We start from the raw sequence: 26,783 nt of genomic DNA, 5'->3' as shown, positions 1-26,783 counted from the left end.
CACTCACTCCCACCTCACTCAAATTGACCACACAATCACTCTATCTCAGATGTGCTAAGACAACAGAGAAAAAGTAAAAGGTGCTATACATGAGATTAAAACACAAGTACGACGACAAAGGAGTTGAAAGAAAGGCACAGGGAAATATCACTGGTTGACCACTTACAAAAAAAAACAAGAGTGAGCCAATCACCATGTTAACACATTAAAACCATCTCCCTAAAATCTTGGGAAAAATGTTGGACAATTCACAAAACTTTAAAATGCTAACCACATTTGTTTCAACGTTATCTAAAATAGAGGGCAGATCTGTCGGCATATCTTCCATGGAATATAAAACAATCCAATCTAGGACTAATTAAAGTTTGTATAAGAGTGCTTCAGCATTCATTCTCCTAGAACGACTTTTTCACTCTGTAGCAGAGTGTGTGCTGACCTTTAACTTCCTGCCATATTAAAACTGTAGAGCACTTGTCCACCAAAGGTGATGTTCCCAGGTTCAAGTCCCAGTCCGTCACACAGATTTAATATCTCAGGAAGTTTCAGTCATCCTTTATGTGCTCCATATGAGAACAGAATGAGAAGCTGCTCTAACAACTCATACAATACCTGGCATCCCCTGGTAACAGTGTCATTACTCTGGCCGAGCTTCTCACTACAATGACAACCAGTAAGGTAGGTCATTGACATGCTAAGATGAAGACTGGTACAATGGGCAGTACCCTCTGCCATACACTTCTTAATTGTTTGCAAAGTATGGGTGTAGTTGTACAGTCACAACAGGGATATTTGGAACAAAACTACTGTACAAATTTCTCAGGGAAACAGAAATATCTTACCATCCTCAAATTGCTTTTTCATGTAGAACAGAATAAGTTTCCTTTAATCACTGAAGTACAATTATTGTATGTATAATTTTGCATTGTGGTAGTGAGGTCTAGCTAAAACATAATGTCCTAAAAACCAGAGATTCTGTACTTAAACCTTCAAAGATGATTTAATAAATGTTGTTATCATTGTCATCACAGAATGCAACTCACAAATGATGAAAGTAATATTATTATATGGTGGTAATAGTCATAAATTTTAACTGACATACTGGTAGTTTAGGTAGCATTACAAATGATCATATCTGAAAGAGCAGAGTTATTATACTAAGCATTAGCTGTATGTATTGGCGTTATTTTTAAATGCAATCATTTCAAAGATAGACAGTTTTATCTTCATGTGCCTTCTTGTGATTAACAGATCAAGTGAGATATGCAAACTTGTACTGACCTATACAAACTGGGCTACAACCTCTGTGGATAGAGCTGCTAATGTCCTTGTGCCTTCTGCCAATATGCAAGACAGAAACGAAGAAAGGTAGTTCACAAATGTATGTAAAAAAAAAAAAAAAAAGAATTGTATGTGGCTGTCTTGGTACTCTTCCCATGTTAATAAACAAATATTTGTTGGTGTGAGTGGCCAATGTCATCTAATGGTATTACATGAATTTATGGCACTGACACTGTTGCTGCAGATGGTTTGATTATTGTCAAAGCATCATCAAGATTGTTAGCCTCTGGTTCCTGAATTCAATCACTGCATTTTTTTTTTGAGAATGCTTTCTTCTTGTGAACATTATTCATCTGAGTAACTGGCCTTAGATCAGATCAAAGCCTGTTGCGAGTGCCTTGACTTTTACTTTTACCATCCAAACCCCCTTCTTAACATCTGCCCAGTATCATTTTGGATGAAGAACCAGATATGAAAATAGCTCACTCTTTCAGGTGTACCCATGACATTCCTCCCAATTTTATTACATTGGCTTTTAACTTTTGTGATTATAATTACTACTAGCTTTACATTTTAAGATAACTGTAATCAGAATGGAAAATGAGCATACAGAAACAATTGTATGTCACAGCATTCCTTTTTTTAATGACAATCTCAGACAGCTCTCACAGATATAACAAGTATGAGTCATACATAATTAAATCTGAAATAAAAGTAATATGGTAGTCAAGTGGTAGGGTCTACTATACACAGTTCGATTTGGCATATTATATGTGAATCATTATAGCAACAGTGTTTTCAGTGTCAGCTCTAGAAGTACTCTCTTACTGCAAACACAAAAACTGAAAAAGAACATTGTTCATTTATTTACTCTTTAACATATATGTGTAGCAAACCATACTTGTATATTACACAATGTCTAAAATTCCTTTACCTCTAGGACTTGGCTCACAGTTGGATTTACAGCTGCATTTGAGACGATTATATCAATTCCACCAAAATTTGAATCTGCCACTTTCAGCAAGTTCTGCCTGTCACTTGCTTTCGAGACATGACAAGTAACACCTGTAACTGTATGTCCCTCAGCTTTGAGTTTCGCAACTGCATTATCAACATTGTTTTGCTTTCTACTGCTTACAACCACTTTGGCTCCCTCTCTTGCCAGACGCTTGGCGATGGCAAATCCAATGCTAAACACGATAAAGAAATTGTCAGATGCTGAATGAACGAAGAAATTGGGTACCTATGACATCGTGTAATTAAATGATGGATTTCGTAACAAACAAAATTTTATGAGTGATTTTTCGTGACAAACGGCTCTCACTGTATGTGAACCGAAAGAAACAGATAGTTCCTTGAAATGGTATTAAATTTCTTACCCGTCTGTCGAAGCCGTAACAACTGCAACTTTCCCCTTTAATTTACCATCAGAATGGCCCATTGCTGCGGTACGGTTGAAATGTACAGTCGAACTGTATACGTTTCGGAGGGAATTACAGCTACGAATTGCCGACCTCCACATTACTTCACACTTTCATTCAGATTAGGTTACCTACGCGACAATTACGTGCAGGGTCCATGGATCAACTTCACGTCTATCTGCAATTTGTTGGTACTGCTGCAGACAGATAAAGCAGAGAACTTAGCTACCCATGATGTGTTTTGAAGCCGGGAGCTAAAATTTGTTTACATATACCGAGAAACAGTAGTTCATGTGCTTATTACGTCACAATACGGTGTCTGAACTCTGAAGAGAGGTGTTAATTCCGCGAACATGAAAGCAATGACCATCGATGGAGAACAAAGTAGTGGTTCTAAAACAAATGGAAAAGGAAATGGACTTTTGTTGTACTATCACCATTACTCATTTTATTCCCAAAAGGTATGTTCTTATCTTCCATTAGCAATAACAGTTTGATATTGATGTTTTAATGAGACAGGTTTCTGTAGGTTGTTTGCCTGCCATGCACCATACATAAAAGTTATCCGATTTCTGTGTCTCGGTTTTTTAATGTTACTATGAATATAGGTTCTAATGGCACTGTATGAGAAGAAATTACCGTTTAAATCCAGCATCGTCAACATTACCAAAGGAGAACAGTTCGAGCCATGGTTTTTGCACATTAATCCAAGAGGGGAAATACCAGTATTGCAAGACGGCGTGAAAATAATTCCTGATTCAGGAAGAATATTAGACTATTTGGAGGACAACTTTAGTAACGGCAAGTTTGTACGACAAGAAAACTACAACGAACACAAAATCACCAGTTTTCGTAACGCTTATTTTCATTTCTAGGTGATACACGACGACTTATACCATTGGATCAAGGACCCGAAGTTCGTCAGAAGGTTATTCATTTTAGGTCAGTTATAGACCAATTACCATCAGGGGCAATTACCTTGGGATCATTTTTTCATCCTCAGTACTCTCAGAAACCAAAACTACCATTCATACAGCCAGTAAGAAGAATGTTACAATGTAAGATAGTCATTAAGTTAAATTGAAACAAGACAAGTGAGAAGAACAACAGTAATTGTCATTGTATCACTGCTATTTCAGCTGCAGAGAAGAACAGCTGTATGACTCTTAGATATCATGCAGAGAAGAATCCTGAGTCTCGTGATGTCCTATTGCAGAAAGCAAAGGCTCAAGAAATTAAACACGAGAAATTACTTGTCCAGGATGAGTATCAGAAGCTCCTCGATCAAGTAGACTCAGTGTTGTCTGAAGTGGAAAACGAACTCGCATCACATGCAGATAGTAAGTGTTTCACTTTATTTACATATACTTCACCTTGTTCTGCTCTCTGACAGACTGCTTCTTTATGGGATATAAGAACACAGAGCGTTCGTAGAATACTTTAGCATTATGAGTGCTTTGTACCCACTTAGACAAAGTAGTAATGTTTGTGGCTGTCACAGCATGTCATCACTCTAAAACATACATATTTTTGTGCATTATTCTAATGGATAATGGAAATGAGTTTGCACAAAAAGTTACATTACTTTAAATCCTACAGAATATATTAAATACGTTTATATTTGCTTATACTTGCAAGAAAGCTGTTTGCTTTTTGTGCAGTGCTTACAGTGGCAATATTGGTTATGTCCTCGCCTCACCTCATGAAATCGTGGTTATGATGACAGACTGATCTGTATAACAGCTCAGGGTGTAGGTTAGGTTGGAAGTTGACAATTTGGTTAAGAGTTGACAAAGCCAATGAATGTGAAAGCAGAAAATCTTGTTGAGGTAAAAAATTGACTGGTAGCTAAGCTTAATGTTTACACCCGCACCACATTGAAAATTGTGATGTGGGTCCAATATGTAATTTTTACCAAGCACAGCTGTGTGTGTTGCAGCAACTCATCTGATTGCAACAGTACTTTGTTGACTTCATACTCAGTTGAAATTGTCTTCATATAATCACACTTCACTTGTAAAGAAAATCCTCACCACATGGTAATCATTCTCTGCAGACCAAAGTTTATGGAATACCTTGCAATCATAAGAAAGTCATCTCACCTGTGTCTTGTCATTAATAAGTGCTTAATAGGCTACTCATGGTAGAGAATATAAATTTCTGTTTTAGAATCTTTTGTGCAGTAGCCATAACTGTTATGTAAATCCCAAGTTGTTTGATTTAGAAACTTCTGCACTAGTAGTTTGTTTTCATACCGTTTTTGTATATTAAAGTTACATTCAATTGTGAATAAGTTAATTAACAGATACTGTAGTTAAGATAGTGCTTAGTTCTTGTTGTAAGTGGAAATTATTAATTTTTTACATTATATCATAACCTGAAGTGCTAATCGCTAGGCCTAATTTTTGTGGCTGGCAAATAACGAAATTTCATGTAATGTAATGTGTGTTAAGTGATTTAATTCTGTTTTCAAGTGTGTAAATGGTGTTACAATGCATGGCTGTTGCCACAGGACAGTCAGAGAGGGAACAATGTGTGTTGACTGTGGGTTGGGATTTCACTTGGGTGACTGTAATGGGGAACTTAATGGGGCTCTCCCATGGAAATGTAGGCTCCACAAACAAGAGAGTCACTGAACAGAAGGCAAAGATTTGTGCCCTTCACGCTGAATTAGAATGTTAAAATTTGATCTAGATAGGCAAAAAGATTGTGGAAACTGGGTAAAGGTAACAAGCAATGAGCAAAAGGGGAATGGCTCTTAAGCTTCTTCATTTACATCTGAGCTTACTGTATCAAATAAATTTAATGTGTTACCTGAAGTAGGAGGGGAAGAGCATCATCCATCTGTAGGACACATTAGGGTGCAGCACACTTCTAGCAAATAAACTAAGTGCATGTCAGTACCAAAAGAGAGTAGGAAGAAACGAGTCATGCTAATAGGTAGCAGCCATGGGAGGGGTGTAACCAAGATGGTACAGGACAAATTAGGAAAAGGGTACCAGTTCACAAGTATTGTGAGGCCAAGTGCTAGTCTTAGCTAGGTGACAGAGGAAATGAGGAATTTGTACAGATATTTTGGCAAAGAGTATCAGATTATTTTAGGACATTATGATTATGTGGACGTAATAGTGTCATGACTGACCATGGGTTAACATTGCTGTGAACTGTGTGAACACAAAGTTTAGCAGTCTGATTCTGACTGAAATGAAATACCACAAGAGTGCAGTGCCTGTTGCTACAATTTGGAAATGGACATACATGGCCTACACCTGAATAGGAAAGGGAAAGATATGCTGGCTGAGCTTTTTGCAGATAACATATGGAGTGGCGGGGCACACCATCACACAAAGCAAGCTCCACATATATTTCGAGTCAAGAATGACAGTGGTTGAGTTTGGGCTTGTTCTGCGCGCCTACGTCACTTACTCTCCAACAGCCAACAAATGTTCAGTGGTGTTCTAAGTGCTCTGCTGTGCATGTAATAGCTAATACAGCATTAAATGTGATCATAGTGAGTTGTGTAGTGAATTTTGACTCCTCTTGCAAATTGTCATCACTGAGTGTGGTGGTAAGTGATAAATTCTGCATAATCATGTGAGAGACATAATTTGCAGGATATACACTTTCTTCCAGTAGAAAGAACATGTATGCGTGTACCACAACTGTCACTTGGAATTGTCAACAATCCAATTCTCGTTGTGCTCTGACATATGTGAACCGCTGCTTTCGTGGATCGGACTATAGTCTCAGAGAGGAAGCTTTTTTAGGTCAGAATCAGGATTCAAGCACTCTGTTGTGAAAGAAGTCAGAATAACATAAGAGCCCCACAAAATGTTTAAGAATGTGCGGAAAAGTAAGCTTAGCTTATTTCATCAAAATATTAGAGGACTGAGTAATAAGGTGGAAGAGCTCCTTGTCAGTTTGGAAAATTTAGAGAGCTCTGAAAAAGACATCCTGTGCCCATCTGAGCACCACATAATCACCACAGGGATAAAGTTACACATAAAAGATTACACTCTAGCATCTCACTCATGCAAAACTTATATGGGAAAAGGAGGAGTATTTACATGTATTAAGACAAAATACAAGTTCAGAAACATAGAGACAAGTAGATTTTGTAGTGATCAGCATGTAGACATGTGTACTTGTGAATTAATACTGAAAATTAGTTCTTATAATTTAACTGTATGTCCTGTAGATACGCCGTAGGAAATTGTGAACTGTACATGAGGAACTGGATGCATTACTGTGCTATCTGTCAGATAGCAGCAAGCAGTTAATAGACTGCGGCGACTTCAGTGTAGATTTTCTAAAGGATTCTGATAGGAAAAAGTCATCTGGAAACCTTATTTGGATCCTACAATTTGATCTCAGTAATTAACTTTCCATCATGGGTGGATAAAGGCAGCAGATCCTAGTAGATAATGTTTTCTTTGGTGACACTGAAAGCAAAAAAATAACTGTCTGCCCAGTAATAAAGAAATAAATAAATAAAATAAATAGACAAATTCTCTCTTTGATCATGATGAACAGTTGGGTGTAGTAAATATGATAGTGCCTTACCGTATGGATACTCCTCATTGTAAATCATTAGAATACTTAATGACCCCAGGGCAATGCTTTTAAGAATAGTTTACAAGAGATAACCTGGGAGGAGATTTATAATGAACCAAATGCTAACATAAAATTTACTCTGTTCCATGGTAAATTCACAACATTATTTGAAGACAGCTTTCTGCATAAGCTAACCAGAAACCACAGCAAATGGTCATGTGGTTAAAAAAAAAAAAAAAAAAATTGTGGGTGACTAGGGAGTTTAAAGTATCTTGTGAAATAAAAAGGAAAATGTACCTGTTCACAAGAACTAGTAGAGATCCTGCAGTAGTAGCACACTATAAAAACTACTCAGACTTATTAGGAAAAATTATTTTAAAAATATCAGGGAACTTGGAAATAATGCCAGAGATCAATAATTCCAAAAGCAGTTTAAGGCTGCATTGAATGTAGTGAAATGAGAGACAGGACAACGAGCCACAGAACAGGATGACATCGCTATTGAACTGAAAGGAAGGGCTATAAATGATGAGTCACAGGTAGCAAAAATACTTAATAATCATTTATTAAATATAGTAGATAGATACAGTATATTGGTTTAAGAATCATGAAAGAAGGTTGTATACGTGGAAGAGGCCTGGAGACAGTGGAAGTTTTCAGATAGATTATATAATGGTAAGACAGATTTAGGAACCAGGTTTCAAATTGTAAGACATTTCCATGGGCGGATGTGGACTCTGACCACAATCTATTGGTTATGAACTGTAGATAAAACTGAAGAAACTGCAAAAAGGCAGGAATTTAAGGAGATGGGACCTGGATAATCTGACAGAACCAGAGGTTTTACAGAGTTTCAGGGAGAGCATTAGGGAACGATTGACAGGAATGGGCGAAAGAAATACAGTAGAGGAAGAATGGGTAGCTTTGAGAGATGATACAATGAAGGCAGCAGAGAATCAAGTTGGTAAAAAGATGAGGGCTGATAGAAATCCTTGGGTAACAGAAGAAATATTAAATTTAATTGATGAAAGGAGTAAATATAAAAATGCAGTAATTGAAAGAGGCAAAAAGGAATACAAACGTCTCAAAAATGAGATCGTCAGGAAGTGTAAAACGGCTAAGCAGGGATGGCTAGAGGAGAAATGTAAGGATGTAGAGGCATATTTCACTAGGGGTAAGATAGATACTGCCTACAGGAAACTTAAAAAGACATTTGGAAAAAAGAGAGCCACTTGTATGGCAAGAGCTCAGATGGAAAACCAGTTCTAAGCCAAGTAGGGAAGACAGAAAGGTGGAAAGAGTATATAGAGGGTCTATAAAAGGGCGATTTACTTGAGAGCAATATTATGGAGATGGAAGAGGATGTAGATGAAGATGAAATCGGAGATACGATACTGTATGAAGAGTTTGACAGAACACTGAGATACCTAAGTTGAAAAATGGCCATGATAAAACTCTACCGTTTAGTGAGCAAGATGTATGAGTCAGGCGAAATACCCTCAGACTTCAAGAAGAATATAATAATTCCAATCCCAAAGAAAGCAGGTGTTGACAGGTGTGAAAATGATGGAACTATCAGTCTGATAAGTAACGGCTGCGAAATACTAACATGAATTCTTTACAGACAAATGGAAAAACTGGTAGAAGCTGACCTCAGGGAAGATCAGTTTGGTTTCCGTATAAATGTTGGAATATGTGAGACAATACTGACCCTACGACTTATCTTAGAAGATAGGTTAAGGAAAGGCAGACGTACATTTCTAGCATTTGTAGACTTAGATAAAGCTTTTGATAATGTTGACTGGCATACACTCGTTCAAATTCTGATGGTGGCAGGGGTCAAATACAGGGAGCGAAAGGCTATTTACAATTTGTACAGAAACCAGATGGCAGTTATAAGAGTCAAGGGGCATGAAAGGGAAGCAGTGGTTGGGAAGGGAATGAGACAGGATTGTAGCCCATCCCCAATCTTATTCAATCTGTATAATGAGCAAGCAGTAAAGGATATAAAAGAAAAATTTGGAGTAGGAATTAAAATCAATGGAGAAGAAATAAAAATTTTGAGGTTTGCCGATGACATTGTAATTCTGTCAGAGACAGCAAAGGATCTGGAAAAGCAGTTGAACGGAATGGACAGTGACTTGAAAGGAGGATATAAGATGAACATCAACAAAAGCAAAATGAGGCTAACGGAATATAGTCGAATTAGATCAAGTGATGCTGAGGGAATTAGGTGAGGAAATGAGACACTTAAAGAAGTAGATGAGTTTTGTTATTTGGGGAGAAAAATAATTGATGATGGTCAGAGTAGAGGGGACATAAAATGTAGACTGGCAATGGCAAGGAAAGTGTTTCTGAAGAAGAGAAGTTTGTTAACATCAAGTATAGATTTAAGTGTCAGGAAGTCATTTCTGAAAGTATTTGTATGGAGTGTAGCCATGTATGGAAGTGAAACATGGACAATAAACAGTTTAGACAAGAAGAGAATAGAAGCCTTCAGATTGTGATGCTACAGAAGAATGCTGAAGATTAGATGGGTAGATCACGCAACTAATGAGGAGGTACTGAATAGGATTGGGGAGAAGATGAATTTGTGGCACAACTTGCTTAGAAGAAGGGATCAATTGGTAGGACATCTTCTGAGGCATAAAGGGATCACCAGTTTAGTATTTGTGGGTAAAAATCATAGAGGGAGACCAACAGATGAATACACTAAGCAGATTCAGAAGGATGTCGGTTGCAATAGGTACTGGGAGATGAAGAGGCTCACACAGGATAGAGTATCATGGAGAGCTGCATCAAACCAGTCTCAGGACTGAAGACCACAACAACAACAACAACAACAACAACAACAACGACAACAACAACAACAACAACATTATTCCTATTATTATTATTATTAATTATACAGATGTGAGTTAGTAGCTCCTACCTGCCACTTTTTACACATCTCGCCAGCTGATGACAGCATAAGACACGTGATGTAGTCAGCCAACAGCAGGATCACTCTTAAGTAGTGCGGACACACAAATAAGAAAGTTGATGGTTTAAATTAATATACATAGTGTTGCTACAAGAAAAACAGAGGTTTCACATATAATCGTAGTCTCGAAGATTAATAAACTGCAAGAGAAGCTAAGCTTCCACATATAATGTTGATCTTTTTTGCACGTGTTATACTTTAAGATATATCACACAAATGTGCCAGTAAAATGTTTAATAACGACGTAAGTGTCTAATCTTCTGGGCTCAAAATTCTTCTAGATGGTCGTCCTCAAAGAGTTGATTTTTAATTGTGAGTCAAATGCTCTGTGATTTAAGAAATTCAACATACATTCTCGCATACAGTTCATCTTGTGTAAAAGAAAATTTACTTGGAAAGTAACGCTTTTGAAACTACTATCCACAATGTTTTCACGTGACCTGTTAGAAACTGATTCGTTACAGCAGTTGCCAGAAAGCGCCAGATAACAGGCGCCACTGCTCTTGCACAGTTACAATGACACAGGAAGCCTGTATGTTCATACATGTAAAACATTAAAAGATCTTGCACTATGTCACAAAAGAAACAAGACATCAGAGGACACTTCAGGTTCATCGGAATTTCGTGAACCATGCTAAAATGCATAATGGGGCTTAGAGTGCACATTCGTATATCCAGATTCGGATGTAAATTTTCTTGAGTACCAGTACTGTATTATCTCGTGCTTGGTTCTTTATTATGGCATAATGCCATGTGAGCTAGGAGATGGAAAACGTGCACTTGAAATGCAGCAAACAGTTGAAACTAGCCAACAATGTGAAATTAAACACTTTGTTTCAAATAAATTGACTGCCTCAGCACAAAAGATTAATAAAAGCCAAATCTCTTTAGCAAAGTGACAAAAATAAGTTCATTGTTCTGCAAGGTGATTAATGCTTGACTGTCAGAAAGGTGGAAATAAAACCTGAAAATAAATAACAACATATTTTATCCTTCTGTAATTACGTGAACGTATTTTAATTCATTTGATAGCTACCGGCTACAGAAATCCGTTTTGTTTTCATTTGATGTGAGAGTAATAAATGAAGAGGAAACAGCAAAATCACCAAATGTAAACATAGGTCACGTGGAGACTACCTACCTCCCCAACACAACTCAGACTGCTCTGTGCATCAGCCCCGGATCTATATTTCCAAACCGGGGCAATACTAGATAGTGGTGCCCAGCCACATCCGTAGCCACAAGCAGGAGAAGGCACTACCCATATGCTACTCAACGGTGCATGCACAAGAGCCTGCCCACAACTGCTCAAACGAATCTAATGTCAACAGCTGTCACGTCACACTCATCGGAGGCAATTTGTCATTATGAATCATTTCATAGTCTTTCTAAAGCCTTTGACACACTTTGCTGTTGGCAGACTCTTGTATGAGCACTATGTTTTGTTGTTGTATATGGCGGATTTCCTTTGCGACTTAAGTTTTATTTTCATTTTTTCTTCCTCTTGTTAATGTTTTGTTGCTGCAGTATTATCCTGCAGATGCGGAATACAGTAATATCCTTTGTTGGAGTATTGGTTCTTACCAGTCAAAATTTCAAAAATTTAACTGAAAACTAAAACAATGAAACATTCTCGGAATTGTAAAAAATTCCCGGGTTTTTCCCAGTTTTCTCCTGGGATGAAAAAATTCGCGGGTTTTTCCCGGATCTCCCTTTTGTCCTGGGTCGTATACACCTTGTACATGGAACTTACTTAAACCACCATACTGAGGGTCTTTGTGGACCCCAAGTTGTCTTTCATATCGTCCATTATTTTGTCCTCTGAAAATGGTGCACTACAGGAAGAAACACTGCCAATGTCATGTGGTTTGCAAATAATTTTGATCACCTTGTGTTCCTCAGCCGTTTTATCTTAATATTAATAAGAACCACCACAGCTGTATTAAGGCATGTTTATTTTGTCACAATTAGTTTTGTTCAGTGAATATCATCAGATGAAGCTGCCAACATTCTTCTTAATTAGTTCTCATACATGACTCAAAAAGTCATTTTGTAGCATGACAAACACAAAACACTCTTGACGACCACCTGGTAGAAGTTAACTGTTCATTGCGCTTCTGTTGGGCAATTGACGGAGCATTTGTGTGCTTGTCATATTACAGAGTGTGCTTTCAATGTTAATGTAGACAATTAGACTTATTGAGTCATGATAATGCGTGCAATTCTGTGAGAATTCATTAAGAAGACTGTTGGTAGTGGCACCTGATGATGATCATTGAATGAGATTGGTTATCATGTAATAAATCTACATTAGTATAGCTACGATGGTTCTTAATAATATCATCATGCTGTTTGGTTGTATATTACATTTTAATGTGGGACTTATGAGTGAGGCAGCAACAAGTTATTTACTTCACCTTCTAGCTCTAATTCTGACAAAAGATTTAATCAAAATAATCATACTTTGGCTTCTGATGGTCTAAGATGGTATAGATGTATGTAAAGTAAGTTATAGGCCTGGTTTCTGTCTGTTTTTGAAGACACAGACTCTCTCATTACTAGATTTCTTGTCTAAACGCATTTTGACTTGTATAGGCCATCAATAAAGGATACTTACGTTACTGAAATCCAAAAACTAGTTGATTAGGTATTGCAGAACTATCATTGACTAATTATATAGCTTGTCATAATTCATAAGTCACCTTCCTAGAAGTTGAAGTCTGTATCCAGAATTCGTAGTATCCTTGTCAAAACATACGACATTCCCAAACCACCATCCCTATCCCGAGGTTCCTGTAACTGTTCCCACTGTTAAACGTGCCCCAAGCATTCACACTCTACCACTTGCTTTAGCCCCATCACTAACAAATACTGGAACATTAAAGGCAGACCAACAAATGAAACTATTCATGTTTTGTGATCTGATGTGTTTTCTCAGTACTTTTTATACACAGATGACCAGCTTCAAACTTGCAGAATACAGGAATAATTCTCAAAATAACTGTCTGAGGATATCCAGTATAAGTGTGCTCTGCAGTATAATTCAAGAGCCTGAATGCCTACAATACCATGTGGGCTGTTTTATCCTGCCACCACCAGTAGTCTTCTCATACTCTTGACAGTTCCTCAAAGTCTCTGCAATATATTGTCTCACCTTCAGCCTCCTTGGCCCACTGTCCACTAGCCTAACACCAATAGTCCTTTCCTATATTACTGTTTGTTAGAACTCTCTCTAATTTTTGTTATTTACTAATTTAATCCTCCCCCCTCGTGCAACCCCTACTTTTTAATTTTTTTCTTTAACTTCATTTTGCTTTCCACCTTTCTATTTTTCTTTATAATTTAATCAACCTTTGCTTTTTACCCTTTCACTTTTGTAGTCATCAAACTGAATTCACCTGCTTACTTGTGAACATATCTTTGACGTCTGCCCGTTTTTTCCTGTACCTTTGCTTCCTTTTGTCGTCATAAATGGTTGGTTCCTCATAGCCTGAGGTCAGAGTGACATACAATCCCCTCCCTACCTCCTCCTCCCCCATTTTCATTCCCGTAAAATTTCTTCCCCCTCCCCCCCCAGTGAAACAACCTATTGTTCCATAAGCTGTGAGTGCTGTGACCCCCGTATCGTTGCCTCTGTGTATGATGTGTGTGTGTGTGTTTTTTTTCAGTTGGCTCATATAAATTACATCTAGCCCTGACTACTGTCAAATGGTTGACAGCTACTGCAAATAGGTATGTTGGAATAGCTTCTGAGAGATGTGTACCTGTAGTACCTATAGCAGTGGTACCTCAAGTACTGTCCTCTCCCATGTATCCTGCCTCCTCGGCAGAAAGTACAGGATCTGTCATTACCTGTCCATTTGACTGTAAGTCGCATGTCAAAGGCAGATACAGGTGTTCTGTACAAGGCGTACAGCGACCAGACAGGACTCAGGGTGTTGTACCAATCCCCCTAACCAACAAGTTTGAGATGTTGTCTGTCACTGAAACTGAGTTAGTGGGGCTCACTTCACCTGCTTTGGGGAAACCTGCCTTGTTTGGTGTCAGGAGGAGGCAAACACAAAAGGGTAGGGGTCTAACAGACATTTGGCAAATGATGGTACCTCTTAGGGAAATGGCAACAAGGGATAGGAAAGGGCACCAGTTGCACTCAGTATGTATGCCTGGGGGCTTCACTCAGCATGATGAAGAGGCTATTCCGGCAGCCATTGAGGGAACATGGTACAACCAACTACAGATTGTGGCGCACGTTGGAGTAAATGATGCGTATCATCTAAACTACGAGGTCATTCGTGGGTCATTCCAGTGACTGGCAGAGAAGGTTGAGAAGACCAGCCATGCATGTCGGAGTTTCCACGCACCTTTCAATTTGCAGCATTGTCCCTAGAACTGATTGTGGCCCTTTGGTTCTGAGTCAAGTTTAAGGACTGTTCCAGAGATTTCGAAGGTTCTGTGACGAGCTAGGCTGCAACTTCCTGGACTTGTGTCATAGGGTTGAGAACTGTAGGGTCCCCCGAAATAAGTCAGGTGTGCGCTACACATCAGGGGCTGTTACTCAGGTAGCTGACAGAGTGTGGTGTGCACACAAGGTTTTTTTTTTAAATCCGGTGATGCTCCATCCAATCCAGATAACTATAGCTGTAGGAAACCCAGAAGTATCAGTTTAAGATAGAAAGAAATGCCTCTCACAAATGAGAGCATTAAAATCCTAATGGTAAGCTGCTGAAGCATTCACAACGAAGTGCCAGAGTACATAATACTAGGTACAGAAAGCCGGTTGAAACCTGAAATTGATAGCAGTGAGATCTTAGGGGAAAATTTAAATGTATATGGGCTGGGCATAAAATGATAACTGGGTCCTTCTATCATCCACCAGACTCCTCTCCTGATGTAGCTGAAAACTTGAGAGAAAACCTCAGTTCACTTGTACCTAAGTTCCCCAATCATAATATAATCATCAGTGGAAACTTTAATCATCCAACAATTAATTGGGAAAATTACAGTTTTGTTAGTGGTGGGCATGATAAGACAACGTATGAAACTTTACTAAATGCCTTGTCTGAAAACTACCTAGAACATATTAGTCGGAACCCTGCTCACGAGGGAAATATATTGGATCTAATGCCAACAAATAGACCTGACCTCTTTGAGGATGTCTACATCAAAACTAGTATCAGTGACTATGACACAATTGTGAAAAATGAATGAAATAAGTGTCAGTGGCATTGAGAAACATCTGAAATTGTTAAAACTGAACAAAGCTCCAGGCCTCGATGGAATCCCTGTCAGAATTTATACTGAATTTGTAGCTCAGTTAGCCCCTCTTCTAACTTAATCCATTGTAGATTTCTGAAACAAAAAACTTTGCCAAGTTCTTTGATAAAGGTGCAGGTCACACCCGTCTACAAGAAAGGTAGTAGAAGTGATCCACAAAACTACTATCCAATATCCTTGACACCAACTTGTTGAATCTTAGAACATATTCTGAGCTCAAACATAATGAGTTATCTTGAACAGAATGACCTCCTCAATGCCAACCAGCATGGATTTAAAAAGCGTCAACCATGTGATACTCTACTCTCACTTTTTTCACATGATATACTGAAAGCTTTGGGCCCAAAAATCATTTGTCTCAGTACCACACCTACCCTTATTGTCAAAAGTACAATCATGTAGGGTATCGAGTGAAATTTGTGACTGGAATGAAAACTTTTTAGTGGGAAGGACACAGCATGTTATCTTGGGTGGAGAGTCATCATCAGATTTAGACGTAACTTTGGGTGTTCCATAGGGCAGTGTGTTTGAATCCTTGCTGCGCATATTGTACAGGTTGATTATAATTAAAGTTAAACTTTCAAAATGCTGTAGAAACAACAACACTGGTCAGAATAAGGCCAAATTGAAACGCATATTAGCGGAGAAAGAGGAAAACGTATGGCAGAAGAGAAAAAATAGTGTGAAAATTGATCAGTAGATGGCACTGTATGTGTCGGAATACGTAACTGAAAACACCTGTTACGCGCACGACCCATTGAAGTTGGTATAAACATGCCGGGTACACAACTGTTTCTTCTTTCACGTCTGCAATGTTTGCCATGACTGTCTCAATGCAGGATTGCGCTCTGCTTGTAAAGCTGTATTACAAGAATGATGACTGTGCACACATCGCTCTGCAGAAGTTCTGCACACTGAAGGGTTTGAAAAAAGCCATTGGTACAATGACTGCCGTGGGTCTGGAGAAATTGATTCAGAAATTCCAAAAGACGGGTTCTTTTGGTGTGCAACCTGGTAGAGGGAAGAAATGAATTGATTTGACTTCAGTGGAAGCAGTGGCTACAGCAATGCAGGAGGAGGCAAGTGGTGGTGTGCAAACATGTAGTGCACGAAGAATTGCCCGAACATTGGACACACCCGTGAATACGGTGCATAAAATCCTACGAAACATCCTTCTTTGCTATCCATTCAAAATTACCCATGTGCACGAGTAGCTTCCTGTTGACCTGCCAGCAAGAGAGATCTCTGCTTCAGAATTTTCTCTGCTTTAGAATTTCTTGCTCGCATGGAAGTGGACAATGATTGGCCATGGAAGATTTTGTGGTCAGACGAAGCCCACTTCCATGTGACAGGATACGTCGGTACACAGAAATGAAATGGAATGATCCCTTAGGTTCAGTCATGGGTAAAGCAGGTTGTAGACTGTGGTTTATTGGTAGAATACTGGGAAAGTGCAATCAGTCCACTAAAGAAATTGCTTACAAATCACTCATGCGACCCATTCTAGAATATTGCTCAAGTGTTTGGGATCCGTACCAGGTATGACTATCAGAGGATATTGAATTTATACTGAGAAGGGGAGCATGAATAGTCACAGGTTTGTTTAATCCATGGAAGAATGTCGGATATACTGAAGGAACTGAAGCAGCAGACTCTTAAAGAGAAATATAAACAATCCCGCAATATCCTTTCTTTCAGGAGTGCTAGTTCTGCAAGGTTCGCAGGAGAGCTTCTGTAAAGTTTGGAAGGTAGGAGACGAGGTACTGGCAGAAGTAAAGCTGTGAGTACCGGGCGTGAGTCGTGCTTCGGTAGCTCAGTTGGTAGAGCATTTGCCCGCGAAAGGCAAAGGTCCCGAGTTTGAGTCTCGATCGGGCACACAGTTTTAATCTGCCAGGAAGTTTCAATCCCGAGAAAATCTGTTAACGAAGTTTCAAGAACCAGCTTTAAATGATTACTCTTGCGATATACGGGGTGTTCAAAAAGTCTCTCCGCAGTGCCGTATGATTGTTTGCCTGCCTGGGTTACTTCTCTTCAAGTGGACTCTCCCAAAATTCCACTGTTTTGTTTATCTCAGCCAGCGTCAGTAATATTGTTGGTGTGTGTTGTTACGTGTTGATGTGAACATTTAAGTTTAGTTCCTATGCTCATTTGTTTCATTTCTGTCACTGTTAAAATGCTAACCATTGAAGAACGTGCGTTTTTAGTCAAACAAGTGTTCAAAGCACTGAGGATGGTCATCCTAGCGTTTTGTCTGAGAGGATAAGCTACTCTATATTGCTGATAAAATTTCCATGAGTCCGAACAAGTCAGTAAGGAAACTCGCCCAGGAAATCGATGTTAGTGTCGGAACAGCCCACACAGCTGTAAGGAAAAAAACTAGAACTTTTCCCACACAAAGTGACAGTCATGCAAGAACTGAAAAATACTGATCATGGCAAGAGACTACATTACTGTCAATAGTTCAAAAATTTCGTTCAACAAAATGAAAGGGATATTCTTAATGAAACATTTTTCACTGATGAGGTGTGGTTTCACTTATCCGGGTACATGAACTCGCAAAATTCTCATATGTGGAGTACTGCAAATCCATTGTGTATTTATGAGGAACCACTTCATTCTGTGAAAATAGTAGTTTGGTTTGCAATTTCTAGACGTCAGATTGTGGGTCCCATATTTTTCAACGAAACAATAAACGCAATGATACTGCAGTGATATTCTGTACCCATTCATCGGAGAACTTGTGTTAAGTGAAATACTGAATGGTTATTTTCAACAAGATGGTGCAACCGCACATACAGCTCGTGTTTCAACGTCACTGCTTGCTGATGTTTTTGGTGATCGCATAATTTCACAGTGACTTTGGCCTCCACGAGTGCCTGACCTAACACCACCTGACTTTTTCTTCTGGGGTACAGTGAAAGCAACTTTGTATAACAACCGTCCAAAATCCATCGATGAATTGAAAATTGCAATATCCACTTTCACTGCTTCTGTTACAGAAGAAATGTTACAGCTTGTGTTTGGAAACATGATTAGATGAATTGAATTGTATATTCAACAACAGGGGGGACACTTTCAACATTTAATGTGAACATTTGTAAGTAAAAATGAATATTCAATAAATTAATAACTTGTATTTCACTGAGTTTCATTTCGGTATATTCATTGTGGCACACGGCACGTGCGGCTAACAATCATACGGCACTGTGGAGAGACTTATTGAACACCCCGTACTACAACTCTCTACTTATCACTCACACAGGGATTGTGAGGATAAGATTATAATAATTACTGTACACACAGAGGCATTCAAACAATCATTATTCCCATGCTCCATACATGAATGGAACAGGAAGAAACCCTAATGGTATAATGAGATGTACCCTCCACCATGCACCTCACGATGGATGTGGATGGAAGGACATCTGCATCTCCTGAAGATTAAAACCGGCCAGTTTGATGTGATCCCTCTTAGGGGACACTGCCTTACAGTAGGTACCTTCAGTGCCGGGCGGGAGGGTTTGCATGCTTCGGTGAAGTCAAGAGCTATGCCGGCAGTAGCATAGCTACTGGCAGGGTCTCCCAAGCCGGACTGGTCCCGACAGAGGAGCCAGACAAAGTGTGTCCCACAACATAGGGCAGGGAGGGCTCTAGAGGCGTAGTGAAGCCAGCTTCCCTAGAGGAGTAAACCTCATACAAATCCTGGTCCTCCAGGTTGGGGGTTGGGCATGGAGCTAATAACCCCATACTGTAAAAAAAAGAATATTACGGAAATTCAACAGAAGCCTCGGAAACTGGATGGAAAGCATGTATCAAGACCCCGGCAAAGGAAACGGATAAAGGATCTAACAGTAGCATCATGGAATGTGAGGACAATGCTTCAGCCTGGAAAGATGAAAGAAATAGCCAATGAAATTTTAAAATTCAAATATGATATTGTAGGGCTACAGGAAATAAGATGGCAGGGGAATGGGAATTGGTATATAGTGGACCAGAAGAAAGAACAGGCCAACTTGGAACAGGGTTTATAATAACTAGGGAAGTTAGGAAAAGCCTTCTAGAATTTGAACCCATAAATGAAAGGATGTGCAGACTCAGACTAAAAGGTAAATTTAGGAATATATCAATAGTTAATGCACATGCACCAACAGAGGAAAAAGAGGATATAATTAAAGAACAGTTCTACGAAGACTTGGAAAAAGTATACGGAGCAGTACCTAAATATGACCTGATGCTAGTAATAGGAGATTTTAATGCAAAAATAGGGAGGAATGAACATCTGTGTGGAGTTTCTGGAAAATATTCACTACATGAAGAAAACAATGAGAATGGAGATTTATTATGCCAATTCGCAGCAAGGAATAATATGATTATTAAAAGTCCCTGCTTCCCATATAAAAGGATCCATCTGGGAACTTGGAAGTCTACAGCCAATGGTGTAGTCAATCAGATTGATCATATTTTAGTGATTGCACGCCACTCCACGTCAGTTACGGATGTACGGAGCTGCAGAGGACCAAACTGTGATTCAGACCACTTTCTGATAAAATCAGTCTTGAGAGAGAAACTGTCACTAACAAATGGCAACAGAATGGGAAAGATGATGAAATGGAATACAGACAAACTGAACATCCCTGATGAAGTAAAAAAAATACCAAGTAACACTAAGCAGAAAGTTGAGCAATGAAGAGACCACAGTAGGAGTAGATGAAAGGTGGAACAGGTTTGAAAAAGCCATCAAGGATGCTGCAGAGGAAATAATAGGCATAAGAAGGAACAGAAGAACCCAGGAGTGGTTTGATGAAGATTGCAGGTCAGCAATAGAGGAAAAGAACAGGGCAAGAACAAAAATGCTACAGAGAGAAACCAGAAATAATGTGGAACAATATAGAGAATTAAGGAGAAGAGCTAACAGACTGTGCGAGAGAAAGAAAAGAGAGTGGAATAAGAATAAATTTCAAGAACTAGAAGAACTAAAGGAACAGAGTGAAATAAGAAAGTTCTATCATGCAATAGGCAAAATGAAGAATAGATTCCAACCAAAAACAATGGCCTGTTCCAGTAAAGATGGGAAAATGATAAGGGAGAAAGAACAGATAGTGGGAAGATGGGCAGAGTATTTCAAAGATACACTAAGCACCAGCCTAGAAGATGAAGAGACAGCTGCACAGGAGGGAAGAGTGGAGCTGGAAGTAGACAATGAAACCAATGAGGCAAGAAAACCAACACTACAAGAGGTCTCCCAGGCTGTGCACAAGTCAAAAAACAATCGAGCCCCTGGGGAAGACAGCATAATTGCTGAATTAATAAAAACTGGTGGTGAGGCTGTAATAAAGGAACTGCACACATTACTATCAGATATATGGGGAACAGAAACTATGCCAGATAATTGGAAAACTGGAATAATAGTCCCCATTTATAAGAAAGGGGACAGAACAGCATGTGAAAACTATAGAGGTGTAACACTCCTAAGTACAGCTTATAAGATCTTCACAAGTATATTAAACGAAAGGATACGGAAGTGTGCAGAAGGCATACTAGGGGAATATCAGTGTGGCTTTCGACCGGGCAGAGGAACAACTGATCAAATATTTGTGATAAGGCAAGTGATGGAAAAATTCTATGAATATGATATAGATCTGCATTTCTTATTCATCGATTTCAAACAATCCTTTGACAGCATAAATCGGCAAGAACTATACAGAGTACTGAAAGAAGTTGGTATATGTGCTAAATTAATAAGACTAATCAGAATGACAATGACAGAGACAAGAGCAAAAGTAAAGGTCCTTAGCAGAACAAGTGAAAGCTTTGACTTTAAGAAAGGTGTGAAGCAAGGGGATAGTCTCTCCACTGTCCTATTCAACATTGCCCTGCATAGTGCAGTAAATAAAATCAACAAAAGAGGCACCATATTTACAAAAACTAGCCAGATATGTGCATACGCTGATGACATTGCTATAGTAGGAAGAAATACCAATACACTCCTAGAAACATACCAGGCAATGGAAACAGAAGCCTTAAAAATTGGCCTCATAGTAAATGTAAACAAAACAAAATATATGGTAAAGTCACAATCTGAGGCCAGAAGAACCCCTAAATACCTAAACATCAATGGGAAATGCTTCAATGGAGTGTCCTCTTTTAACTACTTGGGAGCCCTAATAACAAATGATAACAGTATTGGAAAGGCTATAAGGGAAAGAATACAAGCAGGAAACAGAGCTTACTTTGCAAATATGCAGCTTTTCAAAAGTAGCCTTGTTACAAGAAAAACTAAATTGCTAATATATAATTCCCTAGTCTGCCCAGTTATCACATACGGCTCAGAGGTATGGACGTTGACAGAACACGATAAAAATGCTCTAAGAAGCATTGAGCGGAAAATACTACGCAAAATCTATGGGCCAATAAGGGAGGAAGAAGGCTGGAGAATACGCCACAATGCTGAATTACAGGAGTTAATACAAGGCAGGGACATAGTAAAATTTGTTAAATCACAGCGAATACGATGGCTAGGACACTTGGAGAGAATGGCAGAGGATAGAATTCCAAAGAAAATGATCCATTCAGTTAGGCGAAAAGGGAGACCTAGAAGAAGATGGATCGATGAGGTAATAATGGATATCAGCAATATGGGAGTCCGGGGGTGGAAAAGAGCAGCAAATAACCGAGAAGTGTGGAGGAAGATTGTTGAAGAAGCCAAGGCTCACCAAGGGCTGTAGAGCTACTGAAGAGAAGAGTTTGATGTGATAAACAAATTAAAAAAAAACTTTGAACTGAACTTTCCATTTTATTCATATAACTAACTCTTGAACTGTTAATAGCCACATTAAAATCATAGTTAACCCAGAACGTAGTTTTGGTAATGCATTTCAAAATGGAAAAAACTCGATTGGAATGTTTTTACTTGTTTGCCGAATTGCTTGGTAACTATGCACTGTAACACCTGCCAGAATTGGAACAACACAAATAGTTTACAGAAGATCGGGAAAGGGATGATAAACGTCCTACTTGAGTTTTGGCAGCAGGAAGTTACAAAATAAACCAGAAACTCATAAACCTTGTGCATGGTTGACATTTGAGCCTAGAATGATCATAGACTTGGTGAACATTAATAGTGTGTCAGTAAACAACTTTTGCATGATGTCTTGAATGTGATAAAACCATGTGGAAACAATGTTCCCAGAAGAATAGAAACAACAGAAAAAGTCTGCTCTGGCACCTTGGAATGAATAACTGAAAACGTAGACTTTCTATAAACACCCAGTCAAATGATTGGAAGATACTGAATTGATCGGTTGGAATACTCCCCCCCCCCCCCCTCCCCCCTCCCTTCCCCTTTTCTCTCCACACCCCATGCAATGTCAGTGTTGCATACATTTGCTATTTTGTTGTTAATCTATTACTTTGTAAGCAGTCATTCAACACAATGAGTATACAAAATACAATTTATGAATGCGTAATTTGTTTTGTCTGTAGATCCAATAATTTCCACTTCATTGACAGTGTTGGATGATCCATTGTTCTCATCTCTTTCTTACCCCATTTTCTTCAAGAAAGTGAAACTTATTGTTGAGAGTATCAGTTAGCAACAGCATTGTTTCTGTATGAAATCAGCACGCATCATCTTCACAATTGTAGACTTTTCGAAGTTGTTTGACATGGATCACATTGTTAGCTAAGAGAGATATGAGTATAAATAATGGTAGAGCTAAAGGTAACAACACTCTGTATAGTTGAGGCATTGAGTACTCAACAGGCATATAAATAAGACTGGAAATATTACTAAGCCTTCAGACAGTGTCCTTCGGAGTGCCTTCAGAAAGTGTCCTGCGGAGCCAACTAATACAAAATAATATCCTCACACAAAAACACACATTACATCCTAACTACATTGTCTTGGCTGACTACACTGCTCCACTGCTATAGCTCAATCGGGTAAGGGGTTGCAATGGGAGGAGCAGACAGTGAAGAGAAAGGTGTTAGTGTAAAATGAGTGAAGCATGGGACATGGTTGGAGATAGCCACCAGCAGAGAATGAGACCAGGAGGATTGTGGGGGTGGAGGACATGTTGTACGGACAGTTTTCATCTATATAGTTCAGAGAAGCTGGCTTTGGGAGGGAGGATCCATATGACACAGGCTTTGAAGCATCCAGAGAATCGAACGTGTTGGACTTGGCAACATATTCTGCAACTGTACGGTGAACTTTTGGTCGTGGCTGCAGCTTCACAGTGTTCATTCATTTTGATGAGGATGGAGGGGCAGAGAGGGGGTCAGTTGGTTGACAGTCATGCCCACATAAAAGGCTGCGCCAGTTACAGAAGAGTTCCCTATCGTACTTCCCTGGAGCACTTCTGACAATATCCTTGTCTCTGATAAACACTCACAGTCCAAGACAACAGACTGGGTTCTATTACTTAACAAGTCTTTGAGCCACTCACATATCTGGAAACCTATTACGTAGCACAGACCTTTGTTAACAGTCTGCAGTGGTGCACTGTGTCGAATGCTTTCCACAAATCTAAGAATATGTAATCTGCCTGTTGCCTTTCACCCATGGTTTTGCAAGAAAAGGGCAAGCTGAGTTGCATATGAGTGATGCTTTCTCTGCAAATAGAAACTTTTCTGTCTGAATGAAATTTGTTTTTTCTCTACTACATTGTAAGATCATCTGCATCTTTGTTATCACAGCTACATTTTTTTACCTGTCAGTATCTATGAAGAGCAACATATCATGTATTGGTGGAATTTGTTGTCTTCTAAGGATGTGGTTTGCAGTAATTTTACATAGATAATAAGTCCATTTTTTTTGTCACAGGTAAGGAAGAATGGTGGTTGTGCTGTGCTCAGTTTACTGTGGCGGATATCACACTTTCAGTATTACTGGAACGACTGTATAGGCTTGGCCTGGAGGAGTATTTCTGGGCAAATGGTAAAAAGTCGCACATTTCTAAGTATTATGAACGTGTACAAAAGCGAGAATCATTTAGGAAAACAGTGCCTTCATTGTTGTTTCATTTGAAGATGTTATTGACAATGCAAGCACCAACTTTCATTGGTATTGGTGTTGTTACAGCTGTAGCCATTGTCATTGGTGGTATTTTATTTTTCAGGAAGACTGCATAGTGCATAAATTTTCTAGTAATTTCAGACGGGATATATATATATATATATTTTGTATGTCTTTACGTGTATGTTACAGATCATTCCTGATTCAGAAATGTTAAAGTTGAATGTTAGTATTGTTAAAGTCGGGTGGTTACTTAATTAAATTTGTGTGTCGGTCTTACTAGTTATGGAGTACTTGTTGTGTGTTAATGTCTTCCACAGAGAATGCAGAGCAGTGACACACGAATAACCTAGAATTGTTTGTGTATATACATATTGTGAGATTAGATGTGGCTGTGTTTATTTATTGCACATAAAGCAAAAATTCAGTTTCACCCGAAGAAAAGTACTGAAATGTCTGCCAGAGGTGCTTTTAATGCATCATTGGAGCTGAATGAAAGTAGGTATTGCAGAAAGATACTTAGTACCCAACTACACTTTTTATCTACATTCTTTAATGTTGGGTGTCTTCGTTTCTCCATTTTGATTGTATGAATATTTTTAAAACTCAAGACAGTCATTCTTAAGATATTTTGATCAACAACATTCAAAGTTCGTACCAAGAAGATCATTGTCTTGCAATTTTCAGAAAAGGTTGTGTTCATTAATTATTTAATGTGGATGTTTTGCAAGGAGTAATGATACAGAGGTAAATGTGCACATCATTGACAAGACTTTTCAATACTACCAAATTGTGCAGTTGTAGAGTGGAATATGTTATTCACTCAAAGTTTCAACACACTCTGAGCACTTGCAGGTGACCAGTTAATTCAGTGATATCAACTTGTGATAATACTTACTTTGAAGAGATTAATATTATGATGGCAGTTAGTTTGTGCTTTTCTCATTATTCAAACATGATCTGTTTCCTGTAATGGATAATGTACAAGAAACAAGCAAGCCCATGTACGTAAAGCAGCATATAACTCCTCCATAAACAAATACACCTGTTCTGTGATTTTGGCAGAAATGCACCACAAATTTGTATTGATTTGAATATTATGTAACAAAATCTAAATAATTTGCAAGATTCTAACAAGGCTAGTCTGCATTTGACTCTATTTAGCATTCTGTGTCGAGCTTGTGCCTTGAATTTTCAATTTATTTCCTTGAAAATTGTATGTGTTGCATTATTACAATTAATTATTGGCCCCCGTAGATATTGTGATTAACTTCCCATGATGATATTGTGGACTTTAACATTTATTCTAACTTGTTGCTGGAAACAGAAACATAAAAAATTTGCAAGTCACTCCTCATTATTTATAATACATAAAGTTCAATCATAATCAGTTCTGAAATAAGATAGATATGTATTCCAAGAGCAGCCATCAAATTGTCAAAACTGATGTGCCAAACAAGCGTGCCATGTCATATTTTAATGAGTGTAAATCTGTTCAGTAGTTACATATGGATGCATCCTGATGATAAACATAAAATTTTAAGTCGAGCAGTGTCTCATAAACAAGAGAATGGAAATGCTTTAATAACTGTCATTGGTAATATTTAAAAGATGGCTTAAAACAGACTTTATATGCATTTCTGCATCATGTTGAAATTTTTCATTTTATTGTAATCCATCTTCTGGTATTAATATAGATTAAAATTTTGGTTTCAATGGATTGCTGCTTAGAATGACATGTGGCACAATTTTAGGCCGATCTCAAACTTCAGCTGGTGACAGACCATGTAAATATAATTCAACAGAAAATACACATTCCATTAATGTGATTGTGTAGCTATTTTCATAATGTGCCTTTGCTCAAATGTGAATCTCATAAGATTTTCTTGTAAAAGTGCCTTAATGTTTGTTAATAAAATGTTTCAGTAAATGTTTGCTGAGTCTGTTTTTTTTTTTAAGTGACAGGTGAAGTATGCATCATGAAGGCAAATTGCATAGTAGTAGGTTCTCCTTTTTTTCCCAACAAATGAAAATGATTAAGCAGAACAAACGTCCTTGATGGGCACCAGAATGGGGGCAGAGCAGTGAGCGTTGAAACTGAGAAAGTGCCAGTTTCAGTAGATCTGAGTACTGCTGATGAAACTGAAATAGAATTAATCATGTCATTGTTCTGTGTACAAATTGTACCTCACTATTCAGCAGTCAAATTTTGAAACAATTTCCCCACCAATAATAGTTTACCTTAGCAGCACTATGG

The 26,783-nt window shown here is 38.5% G+C and overlaps 2 protein-coding genes across 2 annotated transcripts in view; one reads left to right on the top strand and one right to left on the bottom strand.

Annotated features, from left to right (window-relative positions):
• Positions 1–3,018, bottom strand: part of LOC124787748 (dehydrogenase/reductase SDR family member 4) — a 42,287-nt gene extending 39,269 nt beyond the window's left edge. Inside the window, exons 1-2 of the mRNA XM_047254613.1 lie at positions 2,658–3,018; positions 2,213–2,468 (exon numbers count right to left, since the gene is read on the bottom strand). Of these exons, the coding sequence (XP_047110569.1) occupies positions 2,213–2,468; positions 2,658–2,800 (399 nt within the window). The 5' untranslated portion in view covers positions 2,801–3,018. The remainder of the gene's footprint in view (positions 1–2,212; positions 2,469–2,657) is intronic.
• Positions 2,840–26,456, top strand: LOC124787746 (ganglioside-induced differentiation-associated protein 1). Its single transcript, XM_047254612.1, has 5 exons — positions 2,840–3,160; positions 3,308–3,500; positions 3,575–3,757; positions 3,839–4,039; positions 24,335–26,456. The coding sequence occupies exons 1-5, from the start codon at positions 3,053–3,055 to the stop codon at positions 24,640–24,642; spliced, it is 993 nt and encodes a 330-aa protein (XP_047110568.1). The 5' UTR covers positions 2,840–3,052; the 3' UTR covers positions 24,643–26,456.
• The last annotated feature ends 327 nt before the right edge of the window (positions 26,457–26,783 follow it).

This window comes from Schistocerca piceifrons, chromosome 3 (assembly GCF_021461385.2).
Source record: "Schistocerca piceifrons isolate TAMUIC-IGC-003096 chromosome 3, iqSchPice1.1, whole genome shotgun sequence".
Classification (NCBI taxonomy): domain Eukaryota; kingdom Metazoa; phylum Arthropoda; class Insecta; order Orthoptera; family Acrididae; genus Schistocerca; species Schistocerca piceifrons.
Note: the sequence above shows the minus strand (reverse complement) of the source record. Positions and strands in the feature narration are given on the sequence as shown.